This window comes from Oncorhynchus nerka, linkage group LG3 (assembly GCF_034236695.1).
Source record: "Oncorhynchus nerka isolate Pitt River linkage group LG3, Oner_Uvic_2.0, whole genome shotgun sequence".
In the NCBI taxonomy this organism is placed as follows: Eukaryota; Metazoa; Chordata; class Actinopteri; order Salmoniformes; family Salmonidae; genus Oncorhynchus; species Oncorhynchus nerka.
Window position 1 is genome coordinate 28,882,683 of NC_088398.1, and position 18,843 is coordinate 28,901,525.

At 41.0% G+C, this 18,843-nt stretch overlaps 1 protein-coding gene across 2 annotated transcripts in view; it reads left to right on the forward strand.

Moving 5' to 3' along the window:
- Positions 1-2,159: 2,159 nt before the first annotated feature.
- LOC115106333 (ER membrane protein complex subunit 2) overlaps positions 2,160-18,843 on the forward strand; it is a 55,737-nt gene continuing 39,053 nt past the window's right edge. For both annotated transcript variants that reach the window (XM_029628947.2, XM_029628955.2), the window contains exons 1-3: positions 2,160-2,267; positions 4,780-4,893; positions 14,366-14,430. In XM_029628947.2, coding sequence (XP_029484807.1) covers positions 2,228-2,267; positions 4,780-4,893; positions 14,366-14,430 — 219 coding nt within the window. In that variant the 5' untranslated portion in view covers positions 2,160-2,227. The remainder of the gene's footprint in view (positions 2,268-4,779; positions 4,894-14,365; positions 14,431-18,843) is intronic.

Consider the following 18,843-nt stretch of genomic DNA (forward strand, 5'->3'; position numbering starts at 1 on the left):
ACATCCAGCTAACTTGACACAACTGTGTTAAGCATTGGAGTCAGCATGGGCCAGAATCCCCGTAGAACACTTTCAACATATCGTAGAGTCCATGCCCCGACGAATTGAGGCTGTTCTGAGGGCAAAAGTGGATGGGGTGAGGTGCAACTCAATATTAGGAAGTTGTTCTTATGTTTTGTACACTCAGTGTATTGCCTGTCTCATGTGCCATATGTGGGGCTCTCGCAGCATGAAAACCTACGTAAGCAGCAGTCAAGGAGTACAATTTGGGTTTTCAAGACGGTTGCTAATGATCTCTCCTCATCGGGACATTCTAGCTTGACCCTCTCCAAGTTAAACAGCAGCCGTATGTTGAGATGTTTTTTTTTCTTTCACTACTTTGTTTCACTCCAGATACAGCTGCATCTCATGCTGACAACGTTAAAGACCACTTGTTAAATCTGTACATGGTACAGAGGGCCTTTACCATCATGGCCTCGTCCTCTGAGTCTGGCCCCACTGTCTTTTCTGGTCGTTGGTGCAGGTCGGGAAGAGAGCAGGGCCCTGGCCTTTAACAGCACCCTGGCAGAGAAGGGAAAGCCCTTTACCCTGAAGGACAGTGTTTGCTTGTTTTAATGTGGTCGCCTCAGTATTTTGGTTTCCAGCAAAACCCGACCACATATCAACTGACTGCCATGTGCAGACTTGAAAATTACAAGTCCACGGATCGTTTGAGCTGAACGTAAGTTCAACCGCACATAATGTTATTTTTTGTATCCCTGACAGAGATGATGACATTTTATAGTCCTCTTGTACACTTGTACTTGCCCAATAATGACCATGCTCTGCCTTTTTACAATGGCAGTGTCCTGTAAAAAAAACAGTCCTGTTGACCTCAGACAATAGAACATTAACAAAGTATCTACAGTGCAGTGAGCGGTACTAGGGATGACATCAGGATTCTGAAATGTTTCTGTAAGTGAGTTTGTGCTGAGTCCACCTCAACAAGTGTGTAATGTGGTAGTGGAGTGTGGCGTGTAACTTACAAAGTCAGAGACATGGGACAGTCAGAGGCCCCTTGAGATGGAAATCTAGGCAATAAAGGGACAACACAGCATCTCAAATGTGCTTTCAACACACACAAGTCTTCTACTGCTGACATTCTGCTTAACCTACCTCAGAAGAAAATGAATTACAAAACTAAGCGTGAGACTATATAGCATCTCTGACCCCTTTCCAGCCCTCCCTGGTAACAACCACAAATCTAACCAGGCCTCGTGAAAGCTAGGTGTAAAATGAATATACATTTAGTGTGAGCAGCATTGCAGAACTCGGAGACCTAAACCTCTGGAGAGGGCTAGCGTTACGGTTCAAGCCCTGTTTTGTGGTGGGTTGAAACAGGGTAATTTTAGGCCCAGTTACATGAATAATAACTGGAAGCAGTGTGTAAATCAGCGTTGTCAGATTTAATACCTGGGTGTGATGGGGGGAAAGGGTGCATGCATTGCTTTTGTTTACATCTAGTCCCACATCTAGCGCAGTCATAACTCTTATGCTAACCAGTCTGTTATGATCCTCTTAAAGTGAGATTTTGCAGGCGTTGAAACTGTGGTCTGCTCTGAGTGTCAATTGTTAAATTTAAGCAATCTATGCATCAGATAGTAGGATTCAATTACCCCAATGATTGAACAACTGCCTCAAAGTGAACATCCATGATAGCTTTGCCTGCTCAATTAAAACACAGCCTTTGAGCAAGCCATGCTAAAAGTAACATTTTGTCCTTACCTCTCTTACCATTCCCGTTAATCATTCATTATTTGACTTCCATGAATCTTCTCATGTCAATAAAAATCGGACAGTTTACGCACCACCACTCAATCATAATCATAATTTAATTAAAATAGTCTGGGTAGCCATTTGATTAGGTGTTCAGGAGACTTATGGCTTGGGGGTAGAAGCTGTTTAGAAGCCTCTTGGACCTCGACTTGATGCTCCCGGTACCGCTGGAGTCTTTGACCATTTGTATTACACTCATATTAATAGCAGGGGAAAAAACTACGGAAGCAGCAGAAATATTTAAGTCCATAGAAATGAACAAAATACATTGAACATGTCTCAAAAACATGTTTGACTAGTGTCGAGCTTGTCGACTGATGGTCACTTGTGGTGACACTACTCCGTGCTCAAAGGGTCAGCAGAGACAAACCACACCCAGTTCAATGACGTTAAACCTGTGCTGCCAAGAACGATGGCGTCGGTGTCAGAAATGTACGACGTAACCTGGGAAGGTAAACACAGACGATTAAGCGTTTTAATGTACTGTATGGCCGAAGGTGTGTTGCTAAATCCTTGTCTAATTCGACGTAGTGCATTTTAGCCGTCGTTCGGCGGATGTAGCTGCGTATGTGCCATCTCATCACGCCAGCTGCTGACTTGTTCGCTAGCTAATTCGGCTGGCTAACTACTTAGCTAGCACATTATTTCTGCCTGGATTTCTTATTTCGAAGTTAGCTAGCTAACGTTAAGAATTGATTAATCTGTTTTTGTTGTCGTAGCTAACAGTCCACAGCATGTGTGAGTTTGTAAGGATACACAGCAGGCTAAACTAGCTAGCCAGTTTAAGTACCTTACGCCTGTCATCTGATTATAACTAAGTTAGCTAGCAGTCTGTTGTCGTTCTGCCTCTAGTTGGCTTGCTAAAATACACGGTCTTGCAATGGAACCTACTAATAGGCAGGGAAAACCCGTTCAGGTGATTTCTTGTCTAACATCAAAGTAAATCACAGCACGTTTTTGGTCTCAACAGTTAACTGATTAGTTTTGTACAATACCATTGGCCGTTAATGTTGTAAATGTAATTTAATTACTAAAACTGACATTTAAAAGGATGCGGTTTCCTGTTGACAAGACATTGATAAATAGCACAATGCCAAAATACCGTTTTAAAGTGTCCAAATCGGAAAGTATTCAGACCCCTTGACATTTTCCACATTTTGTTATGTTACAGCTTTATTCTGAAATTGATAAAATAAAACAAATTCCTCAGCAATCTACACTCAATACCCCATAATGACAAAGTGAAACACGTTTAGAAATTTTAGTACATTTTAAAATAACAGAAATGTAAATAAGTATTCAGACCCTTTGCTATGAGACTCGAAATTGAGCTCAGGTGCATCCTGTGTCCATTGATCAGCCTTGATGTTAATACAACTTGGAGTCCACCTGTGGTAAATTCAATTGATTGGACATGATTTGGAAAGGCACACACCTGTCAGTAAAAGGCACATGACAGCCCACTTGGAGTTTGCCAGAAGGCTCCTAAAGGACTCTCAGACCATGAGAAACAAGATTCTCTGGTCTGATGAAACCAATATTAAACTCTTTGGCCTGAATGCCAAGTGTCATGTCTGGAGGAAAGCTGGCACCATCTCTATGGTGAAGCATGGTGGTGGAAGCATCGTTCACACCCTCTTAAGCCTTAGCCCCACCCATCTCTTTAAGGATTCACATGTGAGGCCATGTGGTAAACACGCAATATCAAATAAAATCAGAGTTTATTTGTCACATGCATAGGATACATACGGCGTAAATGGTACAGTGAAGTGGGTTAACTGTATACATGGATGAACGCTTCACGGCAGACTGGAACCATTTAACTAAGTTTTGTTTGTAGCTACATCTTGGGTGTGTTCGTAAATTCAATATGGAGTGCCAGAGTGACCTCTGGGCGTTTGTAAATTCAGAGCGTTGTCAGATTGTCCGTTCGTAAATTCAGAGGGTTTGTTCAGTAGGGTTGGTCCGAGCGTTCTGTCCTTACAACGGCAGTCAAGCACCCAAGCTAACATCGACTACTTCCGGACACAAATGAGAGAGAATCTCACTCTGACAATTTTACTCGCCCTAGCAGACCTGGTTAGGCTGTTTTCATGTTATCCAGAGCGTTGGTGACTAACTGTGCTGCTGGCAACAATTCAATTGTTTTTTTAGGAAGGTTTACTTATTCCGGCAATATTCAACGAGTGTTGAGCGTTCGTAAATTCATCAGTTATTCTGTCGGAGTACATAGCCAGAGCGAGTTTACGAGCACACCCCTTGTCTGGCCAGCGTTGTGTCAAGTCACTCCGGTTCACACTGACTGTGGCGTGTGCAGGAAGTAGCCCATTACTTTAGCCAACTGATCTGTCGATAGCGCCTGCTAAATTGGGGTCATCAATGATGTTGAGAAAAGTAACAAAACTTTTGTAGTTCTCGATGGCTAATGTTATATCTTTCAAAAACGTTGCGGTAGAAAGGACTGTCATCACATACTGAACAGCTCCCGTTTTAGACAGACGCATGCTACATGGCAGACCAATCCAAACTCCTCTCCTGGCATGTCCAGCCCATCCATTATCTCAGCCAAACTAATTGTACAATCCAGGTGTGCAAAGCTCTAGAGACTTACCCAGAAAGACTCACACCTGTAATTGCTGCCAAATGTAATTCTAATATGTATTGACTCAGGGGGTTGAATACTTATGTAATCAAGCTATATTAGTGTTAGAAAAATGACAAATCCATTTTAATTCCACACAACAAAATGTGGAGAAAGGGGTGTGAACACTTTCTGAAGGCACTGTATGTCAGGAACCAGTAGGTAGCCCAGATTTTAGAGAGTTGGACCAGTAACCAGAAAAAGTGTGCACTGAACTGCCTACTCGAGTAGAGGGCTGCTGGTTCATGATCATTACCATCCACTACTGTTGTGCTATTTAGCAAGTTTTGATAATTGGAATGTTTTGATAATTGTGTTCACAGAAATGAGAGACAAGCTGCGGAAGTGGAGGGAGGATAACCACAGAAACAGTGAGCAAATCGTGGATGTTGGTGAAGAATTGATAAATGAGCATGCATCCAAACTTGGAGATGACAGTAAGTACATATGTATTAAATCAAGATTCACATCAGACCAATTTCTAGTGCTGCTGTAGTAGGCAGAATCCATTTGTACACAATGATCCACAACACTAGCCATCCATCACAAGATGTTTGGGAGCCAAGGACTTGATTTGTCAATTTGGTTTCATTCTTGACTTATTTTATTAATTGAAGAAATAGTAGCATTATAATATGAGGATGTCAACTTTGAGGCTAGACATTTTGATGATGGAGGTGTATAGTGTTTTCAGGCATCATAGATATACACAAAGCCAACATTTACAGTTGGGCAGCATGTTCCATTTTGACTACATTTAGTGGCAGAAGGGGACATTAATTAATATACTGTATTCTCAGTCTGGCAGAAAACATGCAAATACTCCAATCTAGATTTGATATGGACTGCTATGGTTTGTAGTTTCTCTGCAACATGATTGCTAGAACAGGTTGTACAGTAGGCCTATGACTGATTTGGTCTTGTCACAGTTCTCTGCTCATGAAAGCAAGGAAGGGCATCAATCTCTTAGAAAATGAATGGTTCTCCCAATGGTGAATTAATTCAGTGTGGAATCAAGGAGTACCGACTTCCTTTGTACAGGCATCGAATAACAGGGAACCAACCTGCGCTCATATGGATACCGCTGGAGATATGATTAGGCCTGTGTTATGCTGCGAAGACATTGAATACATGTTACTTAGAAGGAGAGCGACCATACACTTGTTAACACCTTCCTGTTCCGTTTACACCCTTTTCACTGGTAGTCCAATGGGAGACTGTCCACTCAAGCGGTCATATAATGTATGCATCGTTTTTGATTGGTCAAAAAAAGAGTCCCAACATTTAACAAGGCACACCTGTTAATTGAATAGCATTGAAAAATCTAAAATATATAATATATTTTGATTTGTTTCACACTTTTTTGGTTTCTACATGATTCCATATGTGTTATTTCATAGTTTTGATGTCTTCACAATTTGAGCTTCTGCTTCTAAAAATTCACCTTTCCAGAAACAAGTCTCTCACCGTTGCCGCTTGTTATAGACTGTGCCCTGGACACCATATGTGAATTTATTGCCCCCCCATCTATCTTCAGAGCTCATACTGTTAGGTGACCTAAACTGGGACATGCTTAACACCCCGGCCGTTATACTATCCAAGCTAGATGCCCTCAATCTCATACAAATGATCAATGAACCAGTACAACCCCAAATCTGTAAACACGGGCACCCTTAACTAAGCATGCCCATTAAAAAAAATATAGAACCAGGAACAAATATAGCCCTTGGTTCACTCCAGACCTGACTGCCCTTGACCAGCACAAAAACATCCTGTGGCGTACTGCATTATCATCGAATAGCCCCCGCGATATGCATCTTTTCAGGGAAGTTAGGAACCAATATACACAGGCAGGAAAGCAAAGGCTAGCTTTTTCAAACAGAAATTTGCATCCTGTAGCACAATCTCCAAAAAGTTCTGGGACACTGTGAAGTCCATGGTGAATAAGAGAACCTCCTCCCAGCTGCCCACTGCACTGAGGCTAGTAAACACTGTCACCACTGATAAATCCACGATAATTGAGAATTTAAGTAAGCATTTTTCCACGGCTGGCCATGCTTTCTACCTGGCTACCCATACCCCGGTCAACAGCCCTGTACCCCCCACAGCAACTTGCCCAAACCTCCCCCATTTCTCCTTCACTCAAATCCAGATAGCTGATGTTCTAAAAGAGTTGCAAAATCTGGACCCCTACAAATCAGCTGGGCTAGACAATCTGGACCCTCTCTTTCTAAAGTTATCCACTGCAATTGTTGCAACCCCTATTACTAGCCTGTTTAACCTCTCTTTCGTATGGTCTGAGATCCCCAAAGATTGGAAAGCTGCTGCGGTCATCCCCCTCTTCAAATGGGGAGACACTCTAGACCAAACTGTTACAGACCAATATCTATTCTACCCTGCCTTTCTAAGGTCTTCGAAAGCCAACTTAACAAACAGATCCCCAACCATTTCGAATCCCACCGTACCTTCTCCGCTATGCAATCTGGTTTCAGAGCTGGTCATGGGTGCACCTCAGCCACGCTCAAGGTCCTAAATTATATCATAACCGCCATCGATAAAAGACAATACTGTGCAGCCGTATTCATCGACCTGGCAAAGGCTTTCAACTCTGTCACTCACCACATTCTTAATGGCAGACTCATCAGCCTTGGTTTCTCAAATGACTGCCTCGCCTGGTTCACTAACTACTTCTCAGACAGAGTTCAGTGTGTCAAATCGGAGGGCCTGTTGTCCGGACCGCTGGCAGTCTCTATGGGGGTGCCACAGGGTTCAATTCTCGGGCCGACTCTTTTCTCTGTATACATCAATGATGTCGCTCTTGCTACTGGAGATTCTCTGATCCACCTCTATGCAGACGACACCATTCTGTATACTTCTGGCCTTTCTTTGGACACTGTTAACTAACCTCCGGACGAGCTTCACTGCCATACAACTCTCCTTCCGTGGCCTCCAACTGCTCTTAAATGCAAGTAAAACTAAATGCATACTCTTCAACCGATCGCTGCCTGCACCTGCCCTCCCGTCCAGCATCACTACTCTGGACGGTTCTGACTTAGAATATGTGGACAGCTACAAATACCTAGGTGTCTGGTTAGACTGTAACCTCTCCTTCCAGACTCACATTAAGCATCTCCCAATCCAAAATTAAATCTAGAATCGGCTTCCTATTTCGCAACAAAGCCTCCTTCACTCATGCTGCCAAACATACCCTCGTAAAACTGACTATCCTCCCGATCCTTGACTTCGGCGATATCATTTACAAAATAGCCTCCAACACTCTACTCAGAAAATTGGATGCAGTCTATCACCGTGCCATCAGTTTTGTCACCAAAGCCCCATATACTACCCACCACTGCGACCTGTACGCTCTCGTTGGCTGGCCCTCACTTCATACTCATCGCCAAACCCACTGGCTCCAGGTCATCTACAAGTCTCTGCTGGGTAAAGCCCTGCCTTATCTCAGCTCACTGGTTACCATAGCAGCATCCACCCATAGCACGCGCTCCAGCAGGTATATTTCACTGTTTACCACCAAAGCCTATTCCTCCTTTGGCTGCCTTTCCTTCCAATTCTCTGCTGCCATTGACTGGAACTAATTGCAAAAATCACTTAAGCTGGAGACTCATATCTCCCTCACTAACTTTAAGCATCAGCTGTCAGAGCAGCTCACAGATCATTGCACTTGTACATAGCCCATCCAACTACCTCATCCCCATATTGTTTTTTTTTCTCCTTTGCACCCCAGTATCTACTTGCACATTCATCTTCTGTACATCTATCACTCCAGTGTTTAATTGCTAAATTGTAATTGCTTCGCCACTACGGCCTATTTATTGCCTTACCTCCCGAATCTTACCTCATTTGCGCACACTGTATATAGATTTTTTTCTATTGTGTTATTGACTGTGCGTTTTGTTGTTTATGTGATGTGCAATGCTGTTGTTGTTTGCTCCGCACTGCTAGGCTTTATCTTGGCCAGGATGCAGTTGTAAATGAGAACTTGTCTCACCTGGCCTACCTGGTTAAATAAAGGTGAAATATAATAATACATTTTTTAAAAAGTCACATACAGTTGCAAGGAAAAGTATGTGAACCCTTTGGAATTTCTGCATAAATTGGTCATACAATCTTATCTTCATTTAAGTCACAACAATAGACAAACACAGTCTGCTTAAACTAATAACACACAAACAGTTATGTTTTCATGTCTTTATTGAACACACCGTGTAAACATTCACAGTGCAGGGTGGGAAAAGTATGTGAACCTTTAGATTTAATAACAGGTTGACCCTCCTTTGTCAGCAGTAACCTCAACCAAACATTTTCTGTAGTTGCAGATCAGACTTGCACAACGGTCTGGAGAAATTTTGGACCATTCCTCTTTACAAAATTGTTTCAGTTCAGCAATATTCTTGGGATGTCTGGTGTGAACCGCTCTCTTGAGGTCATGCCACAATATCTCAAACGGGTTGAGGTCAGGACTCTGACTGGGCCACTCTAGAAGGCATATTTTCTTCTTTTGAAGCCATTCTGTTTTACTTCTGTGTTTTGTGTTGTTGTACTGTTGCATCACCCAACTTCTGTTGAGAGTTAATTGGAGGACAGATAGCCTTTATTTTGACTGAGGCAGCAAATCAGCCCCAAACCATGATGCTCCCTCCACCATGGTGTGCTGTGCCTTTTTTTTTTTCCATACATAGTGTTGTGTTCCCTCCAAACAATTCTACTTTAGTTTCATCTGTCCACAGAATGTTGCCAGTAGCACTGTGGAACATCCATGTGCACTTTTGCGAACTTCAGATGTGCAGCAATGTTTTTTATTTTTGGACAGCAGTGGCTTCTTTTTATTTATTTATTTATTTTACCTTTATTTAACCAGGCAAGTCAGTTAAGAACAAATTCTTATTTTCAATGACGGCCTAGGGGCAGATTTGTACCTTGTCAGCTCGAGGGTTTGAACTTGCAACCTTCCGGTTACTAGTCCAATGCTCTAACCACTAGGCTACCCTGCCTCCCCTGTGGTGTCCTTCCATGAAACCATTCTTGTTTAGCGTTTTACGTATCGTAGACTCGTCAATAGAGATGTTAGCATGTTCCAGAGACTTCTGTAACTCTTTTGCTGAAACTAGGATTCTTCTTAACCTCATTGAGCATTCTGTGTTGTGCTCTTGCAGTCATCTTTGCAGGACGGCCACTCCTAAGGAGAGTATCAACAGTGTTGAACATTCTCCATTTGTAGACAATTTGTCTTACCATGGACTGATGAACATCAAGGCTTTTAGAGATACTTTTGTAAACCCTTTCCAGCTTTATGCAAGTCAAAATTCTTAATCTTAGGTCTTCTGAGATCTCTTTTGTTCGAGGCATGGTTTACATCAGGTAATGCTTCTTGTGAATTGCAAACTCAAATTTTGTGAGTTTTTATAGGGCAGGACAGCTCTACTCTCATCTCATTGATTGGACTCCAGGTTAGCTGACTCGTGACTCCAGTTAGCTTTTGGAGAAGCCATTAGCCTAGGGGTTCACATTCTGTTTCCAACCTACAATCATTTGCGTGTTATTAGTTTAAACACACTGTGTTTGTCAATTGTTTTGACTTAGATTAAGATCGGATCAAATTCAACGACCAATTTATGCATAAATCCAGGTAATAACGAAGGTTTCACATACTTTTTCTTGGCACTGTAAGTTGCATGGACTCACTAATGTGTGCAATAATAGTGTTTAACATGATATTTAAAATAAGATTAAGAAAAGGGAGGGCTAGAAATGTAATGTTTGGAAAAGATTTGGTGATGTGGTAAGAGGATGATAGCAGTGCCAGCTATGTTGTGTTGTGAGACGGTCACAAGACGGGACTTTAAATAGGCCTATGGCATGTCAAGAACTGCCCACTGTTTAGATGTGTTGAATGGAAACTGAAATCTGGACACTGACTGTAGGTCTATAACCTCTCACACAGCCTTATTTATAACTCTTCCAGAATTAATCATTTCTTGCAGTAAAATGATACACTAAATGTTGGCAAAATTTGAACTTGGGCACAGGAGTGAGAAATATGGTTTCTTTCTTTCTACATCTTGAGAGAATGCAATGCTCAGTTAGCACCTCTACAGATGGTATGTCTTTATCATAAAAGCTGATAGTATTTCAACCACCTAAAATATGCATCGAAGCTGAACTGAAATCTTATCAGAAACACCTTAGGTCTTTTTCACAGCTTTCTTTTTCCTTACCGGTCAAACTGATGTCATTTTGGACATTGTTTGGGGTTATTGTATTTTTTTTTGGCGTTATTGTATTATCTCCCCCGTCCGTAAACGTCTTTGCTCCGCGAATGACAAAGAGAACTTTGAATGCTTCAATCTAGTTGACAACAGTATTCTGTCGATCTATTACATTATTCTGTTGAGCCAAGGTTTATTTAGTCTTCTAAGGCAACATATCATGACAAAAGAGAAGCTACATGTATCTTATTATAGACAAGTTGACTAACAAATAGCTCACCAAAATGTCGGAAATTATAAGCAGAAACATATCTAAATCAGGCAAAACAAAATTCTGCAACACATGTCAAATTCGTTCTACTGTCTGACTGTAGCCTATTGCATTTTCTATATTTGCGGGTTAGCGTTGGGTATGGGCCTCAGATTTTCACTTTATTATGTAGTTGGGCGGTTGTGGATGGGTTATTGAACAAACAGCACCACTACCCCACACGCAATTATCTGTAAGGTCCCTCAGTCAAACAGTGTATTTCAAACACAGATTCAATCACAAAGGCCATAGTTTTCTTTGCCTCCCCAAAGAAGGGCACCTATTGATAGAAGGGTAAAACATTTTTAAGTAGATATTGATTATCCCTTTGAGCATGTTGGAGTTATTAATTCAACTTTGGATATTGTATCAATACACCCAGTCACTACAAAAATACAGGCGTCCTTCTTAACTCAGTCGCCGGAGAGGAATTAAACCGCTCAGGGATTTTTACCATGAGACCAATGGTGACTTTAAAACCGTTACAGAGTTTAATGGCTGTGATAGAACACTGAGGATGGATCTACAACATTGTATTTACTCCACAATACTAACCTAATTGCCAAAGTAAAAAAAATGAAGCCTTTACAGAATAAAAAATATTCAAAAACATGCATCCTGTTTGCAACAGGGCACTAAAGTAACACTGCAAAAAATGAAATTAACTTTATATCCTGAATACAAAGTGTTATGTTGGGGGCAAATGCAATACAACACATAACCGAGTAACACTCCATATTTTCAAGCATAGTGGTGGCTGCATCACGTTATGGGAATACTTTTTAAGGCCTGGGGAGTTTTTCAGGAGAAAAAAATAAACGGAATGGAGCTAAGCACAGGCAAAATCCTAGATCAAAACCTGGCACAGTCTGCTTTCCACCAAACACTGGGAGATGAATTCACCTTTTCAGCAGGATAATAACCTTAAACACTTGGCCAAATCTACACTGGCGTTGCTTACCAAGGCAGTGAATGTTCCTGAGTGACCGAGTTGCAGTTTTGACTTAAACCTACTTGGAAATCTATGGCAAGATCTGAAAAGTGTTGTCGAGCAATGATCAACAACCAATTTGACAGAGCTTGAAGATTTTTGAAAATAATAATTAGCCAATTTTGAGAAATCCAGGTGTGGAAATCTCTTAGAGACTTACCCAGACATACTCATAGCTGTAATCTCTGCCAAAGGTGATTCTACAAAGTATTGACTCAGGGGTGTGAACACTTATGTAAATATCTTTATGGGATATTGTGTGTACAGTAGATGGATAAGGAAAAAAATCTATTTAATCCATTTTGAATTCATGCAGTAACACAACAAAATGTGGAATAATTCAAAGGTTATGATTAATTTGTGAAGGCACTAGTGTAGCCTGAAGACTTTTTAAAATCCAAAATAATATATTCCCACCTCAAAAGGCAAACTGTATAGGCTAGTATCTTTTAAAGCTGGACTCCTTTTGGTGTTACTGCCATGTTCGTTTGGGTTATAATAACAAATAGTCACTTCAGACAATTTTAGAACAGAGCGGTATACTACAAAGCAGGATCAATAAGTTAGCCAGCTATCTTTGCTAGGCAACCAGAAATAGCTAATTTCTCGTTCATTAAAAAAAAAGCTAAACTTGGATGTGTTTTTGTCCGTTGAATCAATTAGACCATGCCCATTTTAACTTTACATTTTTTGAAAGAAACGTATCAGAATATTTAGTCTCGTTAGCTGGCTAACTCCTGGATCCGACTTTGTAGTATACCCCTCAGCAGAATATGTACTGCGACATAAAAAAAAAAATTGCAACGATGCTGGTTGTTCCTCTCCTCCGTTTCAATAACAAAACAATAACAAAGACGCTGGGTCAAACAGTAGTGTTTCACCTTCTTCCAATTCGAGCTTTAATGTGTCACAAGTTCTCAGAAGCCTAGGCCTAGTCAGTATTTTTAGTAGCCTCACCAATGTGACTCAACTTTTGAATTGAATGATGCAGAAGCTTGGTAAGCCTCTTCTTGATTAAAAAAAAGACCCCATATGTGATAGTTGGTAGCGGCACACTCGGTTTTGCCTTTAGGCTACATAATAGTCTGCTCCTTTCTCACTAGGTAGTCTTGCTGAACAACTCTGTGGAAGTCTCTTTTCCTTGTAGTCGTTATGATTCATAGTCTTTAAAGAGCAGGGTAAACACTTAACACGCCCCGGTTTTATTGAAACCACAGCCAGTTCTTAAATTGGCTGTGAAACAAGATGGCAATTATCAAAACAAGAGCTGGAATCATAAACAGGCAAGGAAAAACTCCAGGAGTTTGTTTGTTTTGGCATATCAGTTTTCTTGTTGAGTTGGGTTTTATTGTTCTTTCTCAATTAACAGTTAGACAGCGTTTGGCAGAGGACGTCTGGCGTGCTTGTCAAAACAGTCTGACATTTAGCATTAATTCCATTAATTGGATCCATTGGCCAAGCATATTATTAATCACTGTCTTTTACTGTTACAGTTGAGTGATTGAATAAACACTTCAATAAACATTTAATCTTTATTTCTAAAACACTGGATGAAATGTATCTGGCTATATTGATAAGCCTTGTGAAGGCGTCACACCGTAACAGCGAAATGAGGGGAAATGACATAATATTCTGTTGCCCTGGATGACCGCTGTGTAAGCTTTCTTTCTTTGTGCTTTTGGAAGGGGCTGCGAAGCGTTGTCTTTTGTATGGAGTTGTCCAATATCTTATGAGGTTTAGGACATTTTCCGTGAAGAACAAAATCTTGGAATACCAGCAGAATTTGGTCAACGGTCATTCACCATGATTGATCCTCTAAATTAAGGCTAATCGAGCGGTTTGTTTTGTTGTTGTATTGAACTGTCCATCCAGTCCTTTAAATACATGGCTTTATTTCTATGCAGCATATATTGATGATTATTAATAATAAAAGTGTGAGGATTGAGGAGAGAAATTATACTTGAAAGCAATTCCCCAGGACTGAAGGGCTAAGAGAGCAGACATTGTAGAACTTAATGGTGTTAACGAGTTTCTGGGTTGGTAGGAAACCATGCCAAGATAGCAGGCAGACATTATTTTCCCTGTTCAAGATATTGTCATATGCAAATGCAGGTGAAAAAGTTTTGAAGTGAATGCCCCACAGTTGAAAAGAAGCATGCTAGGAGAGCAGATGGGGCCTAATCCCGATTCCTGTTGAGGCATCACTTAGGGCCATCTCCTGTCCTACCTATGATCCAGTAGAACAAGAAGAAAGCACCTTGTGTTAGTCAGAACTAATACTGTAATGACAGTCTGTGTCAATTGATCATGTTTTGATCTTCCACTTGACACTGTACTGCAATATTAAAACAGTGTTTTTTCTCTTTGTCTCCTGTGCCCAGTATGGATTATTTATGAGCAGGTGATGATAGCTGCGTTGGACTGCAGTCGGGATGATTTAGCTTGGGTAAGTGAACTACCGACAGCTGCCACACACGCCCAACGACTTCAAAATCCATCTCTCACAGTCATTGCTGCTTTGTCACCCCCGCTGCCAAATGTGAAAATATTTTTATTTGTCCAAAAATATTACCGCATCTGTCTGTACTTTGGAAAAGCCATTTGCTGAGCAGTGTTGGAATAAGGGAGTGTAGAAAACTCACTATAGATGAACACCATAGATAAACACCAGTGTTAGTGTTAGCTGGAAACCTTTATGGAGTTGAACTTCCCCTTTCCTTGTTGATTCATCTGCCATCCCAGGGAGAGAGGGGAGAGATCAAGGGGTGTGAATTCTTTCTGAAGGCACTATGATTTTTTTTCCTCCCACATATTTTTGGATTGAACAACATAAAACATACAGGAGAGAGATTGATACAAAAGGATGATTATTTTATATTTAACAAATAAATAAATTGTCCCTTGTACATTAAATACATGGTTTTATTTCTATGCCGCACATATTGATTATTCTTAATAATACAAGTGTGAGGCTTGAGGAGAGAAATTACACTCAGGATTCAAGGGCTTTATGAAAATGTATTACATTTAATATGACGAGAGCACAAAGTTAAGATCACTACACTTTTCTAATATACATTGGGAATTTAAAACCACAGTTATTAGTGTTTAATCCAGTTTATTTTTAAGATCTGATTGATTATTTGTAAATCCAGCACGTGATAGAATGAGATTATTCTGTTTTACTCATTTTAGGACTGAATCGTGAGTTCTGGGTTGATGACAAACCATGCCTAGATAGCAAACGGACATTATTTTTGGACCGAATGGTGATTGAGTGGGTTATGAGTCTCTGGGTTGATAAGAAACCATGCCTAGATAGCAGAATTCATCATTTTCCTGTTCAAGATATTCTCATATGCAAATGCAGGTGAAAAGTTTGAAGTGAATGCCCACAGTTGAAAATAAGCATGCTAGGAGAGCAGATGGGGCTGATTCCTGTTGAGGCATCATTTAGGGCCATCTCCTGTCCTTCCTATGATCCAGTAGAACAAGAAGAAAGCACCTTGTGTTAGTCAGAACTAATACTGTATTAAGTCAATGTATCATGTTTTGATTTTCCGATACGTTTTGGATTGGAATTAAATCAAATTCGCATTGTGGATATACAGTGGGGCAAAACAGTATTTAGTCAGCCACCAATTGTGCAAGTTCTCCCACTTAAAAAGATGAGAGGCCTGTAATTTTCATCATAGGTACACTTCAACTATGACAGACAAAATGAGGGAAAAAAATCCAGAAAATTACATTGTAGGATTTTTAATGAATTTATTTGCAAATTATGGTGGAAAATAAGTGTTTGGTCAATAACAAAAGTTTATCTCAATACTTTGTTATATACCCTTTGTTGGCAATGACAGAGGTCAAACGTTTTCTGTAAGTCTTCACAAGGTTTTCACACACGGTTGGTGGTATTTTGGCCCATTCCTCCATGCAGATCTCCTCTAGAGCAGTGATGTTTTGGGGCTGTTGCTGGGCCACACGGACTTTCAACTCCCTCCAAAGATTTTCTATGGGGTTGAGCTCTGGAGACTGGCTAGGCCACTCCGGGACCTTGAAATGCTTCTTACGAAGCCACTCCTTCGTTGCCCGTGCGATGTGTTTGGGATCATTGTCATGCTGAAAGACCCAGCCACGTTTCATCTTCAATGCCCTTGCTGATGGAAGGAAGTTTTCACTCAAAATCTCACGATACATGGCCCCATTCCTTCTTTCCTTTACACGGATCAGTCATCCTGGTCCCTTTGCAGAAAAACAGCCCCAAAGCATGAATTTTCCACCCCCGTGCTTCACAGTAGGTATGGTGTTCTTTGGATGCAACTCAGCATTCTTTGTCCTCCAAACACGACGAGTTGAGTTTTTACCAAATAGTTCTATTTTGGTTTCATCTGACCATATGACATTCTCCCAATCTTCTTCTGGATCATCCAAATGCTCTCTAGCAAACTTCAGATGGGCCTGGACATGTACTGGCTTAAGCAGGGGTCACGTCTGGCACTGCAGGATTTGAGTCCCTGGCGGCGTAGTGTGTTACTGATGGTAGGCTTTGTTACTTTGGTCCCAGCTCTCTGCAGGTCATTCACTAGGTCCCCCCGTGTGGTTCTGGGATTTTTGCTCACCGTTCTTGTGATCATTTTGACCCCACGGGGTGAGATCTTGCGTGGAGCCCCAGATCGAGGGAGATTATCAGTGGTCTTGTATGTCTTCCATTTCCTAATAATTGCTCCCACAGTTGATTTCTTCAAAAAAAGCTGCTTACCTATTGCAGATTCAGTCTTCCCAGCCTGGTGCAGGTCTACAATTTTGTTTCTGGTGTCCTTTGACAGCTCTTTGGTCTTGGCCATAGTGGAGTTTGGAGTGTGACTGTTTGAGGTTGTGGACAGGTGTCGTTTATACTGATAACAAGTTCAAACAGGTGCCATTAATACAGGTAACGAGTGGAGGACAGAGGAGCCCCTTAAAGAAGAAGTTACAGGTCTGTGAGAGCCAGAAATCTTGCTTGTTTGTAGGTGACCAAATATTTATTTTCCACCATAATTTGCAAATAAATTCATTAAAAATCCTACAATGTGATTTTCTGGATTTTTTTTCTTCTCATTTTGTCTGTCATAGTTGAAGTGTACCTATGATGAAAATTACAGGCCTCAAATTTTTAAGTGGGAGAACTTGCACAATTGGTGGCTGACACTGCCCCACTGTATAAGTGTTCTTGCTTAGCTTGATTTAAATCAAAACGTGCATTTTCACTGCAAAGAACAGGAACCTATGGCATTTTCCCACTATTCTGGACTGATTTGAACTGGCTAAATGTACTATTGAAGTCTAGTTAATGTCCTCTCAGTTGTTTTGCTCCTACCTTTTTAAAATTGAGTGATACATTTAAAAAAATATATATATATACATTTTATGGGTGATGGGGAAATAGTATATAAGGATGTTTTGCAAGGATTCCCTATGCATTGCAAAGAATATTGGCGAAGACGAAACGAGATTACGTGAAGTTGTCCAATCACCTGCTCCCAGTGAGAAAGACCATGACTGTAGTTGGATAGGTCAAATGATCCGGGCTGCAGAACAGATTTTCCATCTCATCCAGAATATCGTTGGACGTGACGATAACCATTCCTCACCTCTGTCATGAGTGTGTGGAAAAAAACAAACTCCAGTTCCCTCAGAGACGGGAGGGGAAAAAAACTCTCCAAAAGAGCATCCTGCCTCTCCTTTTTATGGTAGCGAGTGGTGAATTGTGGGTAGCCACAAGGCAACATGGTCTTCAACCACGTCAACTGCTGATTTTCACATAATTTCTTCAGGACTGTGTTGTTGTTCTTTTATCATGGATCCCATGAATGGAAACCAGCTATCCCTCTCAATGGTCTGGGCAGACTGGATTGCGTCATTTAAAAAAAAAACACACACAAAAAAATACACTGCATATGACATCTCAAAACCACATATGTTTTACATGGATACAGTATATTTGTTTGTGTTTAAAGGGGCAGTGCGGTCAAAGTCCATTTCTTTTTTTGTATGATATTTCCTCACTATGAGGTTGAAATAACACTCAAATTGTGAATTTATGATAATGCCCTTTAGTGTAAGAGCTTTTTGAAAAAAACTCCTCGAGTGTCAGCCTTTTAGGATGGAGTTTTTCCCCACAGCATGACAAAATCTGATCTGATTATTCTGAACAATGACCAGTTGCTGGTGTTGAACTTTTGTGCCATTGTTTTAACAATTGTTGCAGTCCACTAAGCCAAAGAAATGAATTGTACCGACGTGGTCAAACCGGGCTCTCACCTGAACATTGATATTGTAGTTGATTGTCCCACTCTACTCTGATCAGCTGTTTACTTCGACTTGCACTTTCTGCCAGGCCCAGTTCATCGCATTTCAGCTCGATTTTCTCATAGGAACTATCAGTCTTGTCGCTGCCGTTCCAGTGCTTTAATCGTGTCGCTGATATGGGTACTGCAGAAACTCCTATCCATCACTTTGTTCTGCAGAACATGGAAGAGCGACTCAGTTTTATTGAAAATTCCATCATAGGCCATGAGCAAAAACCAAACCAGGTGGCGGTCTCTAAACGGGGTTGCTAACATTTGTTTCAGCCAAGGCATGTAGTAGTTCCACATAGTTGCCCCTGAGCCTGTTTGATGAGCTGGCGCTCATTGTTGCTCTCTGACTGCCTTTCGAAGTCCGTTAGCTGGCAGCATATGGTAGAAACTCAAATACACAAGTCATGTCAAGGAGTTTGAAGGGAGGGAGAAAGGCACAGCGAGGCTGCCTTTCCCTTGGCCTCCTTGCGCAAATTCGGGAAGTACGTACATGTTCAGGAATCGATTTTTATCATGCAGAA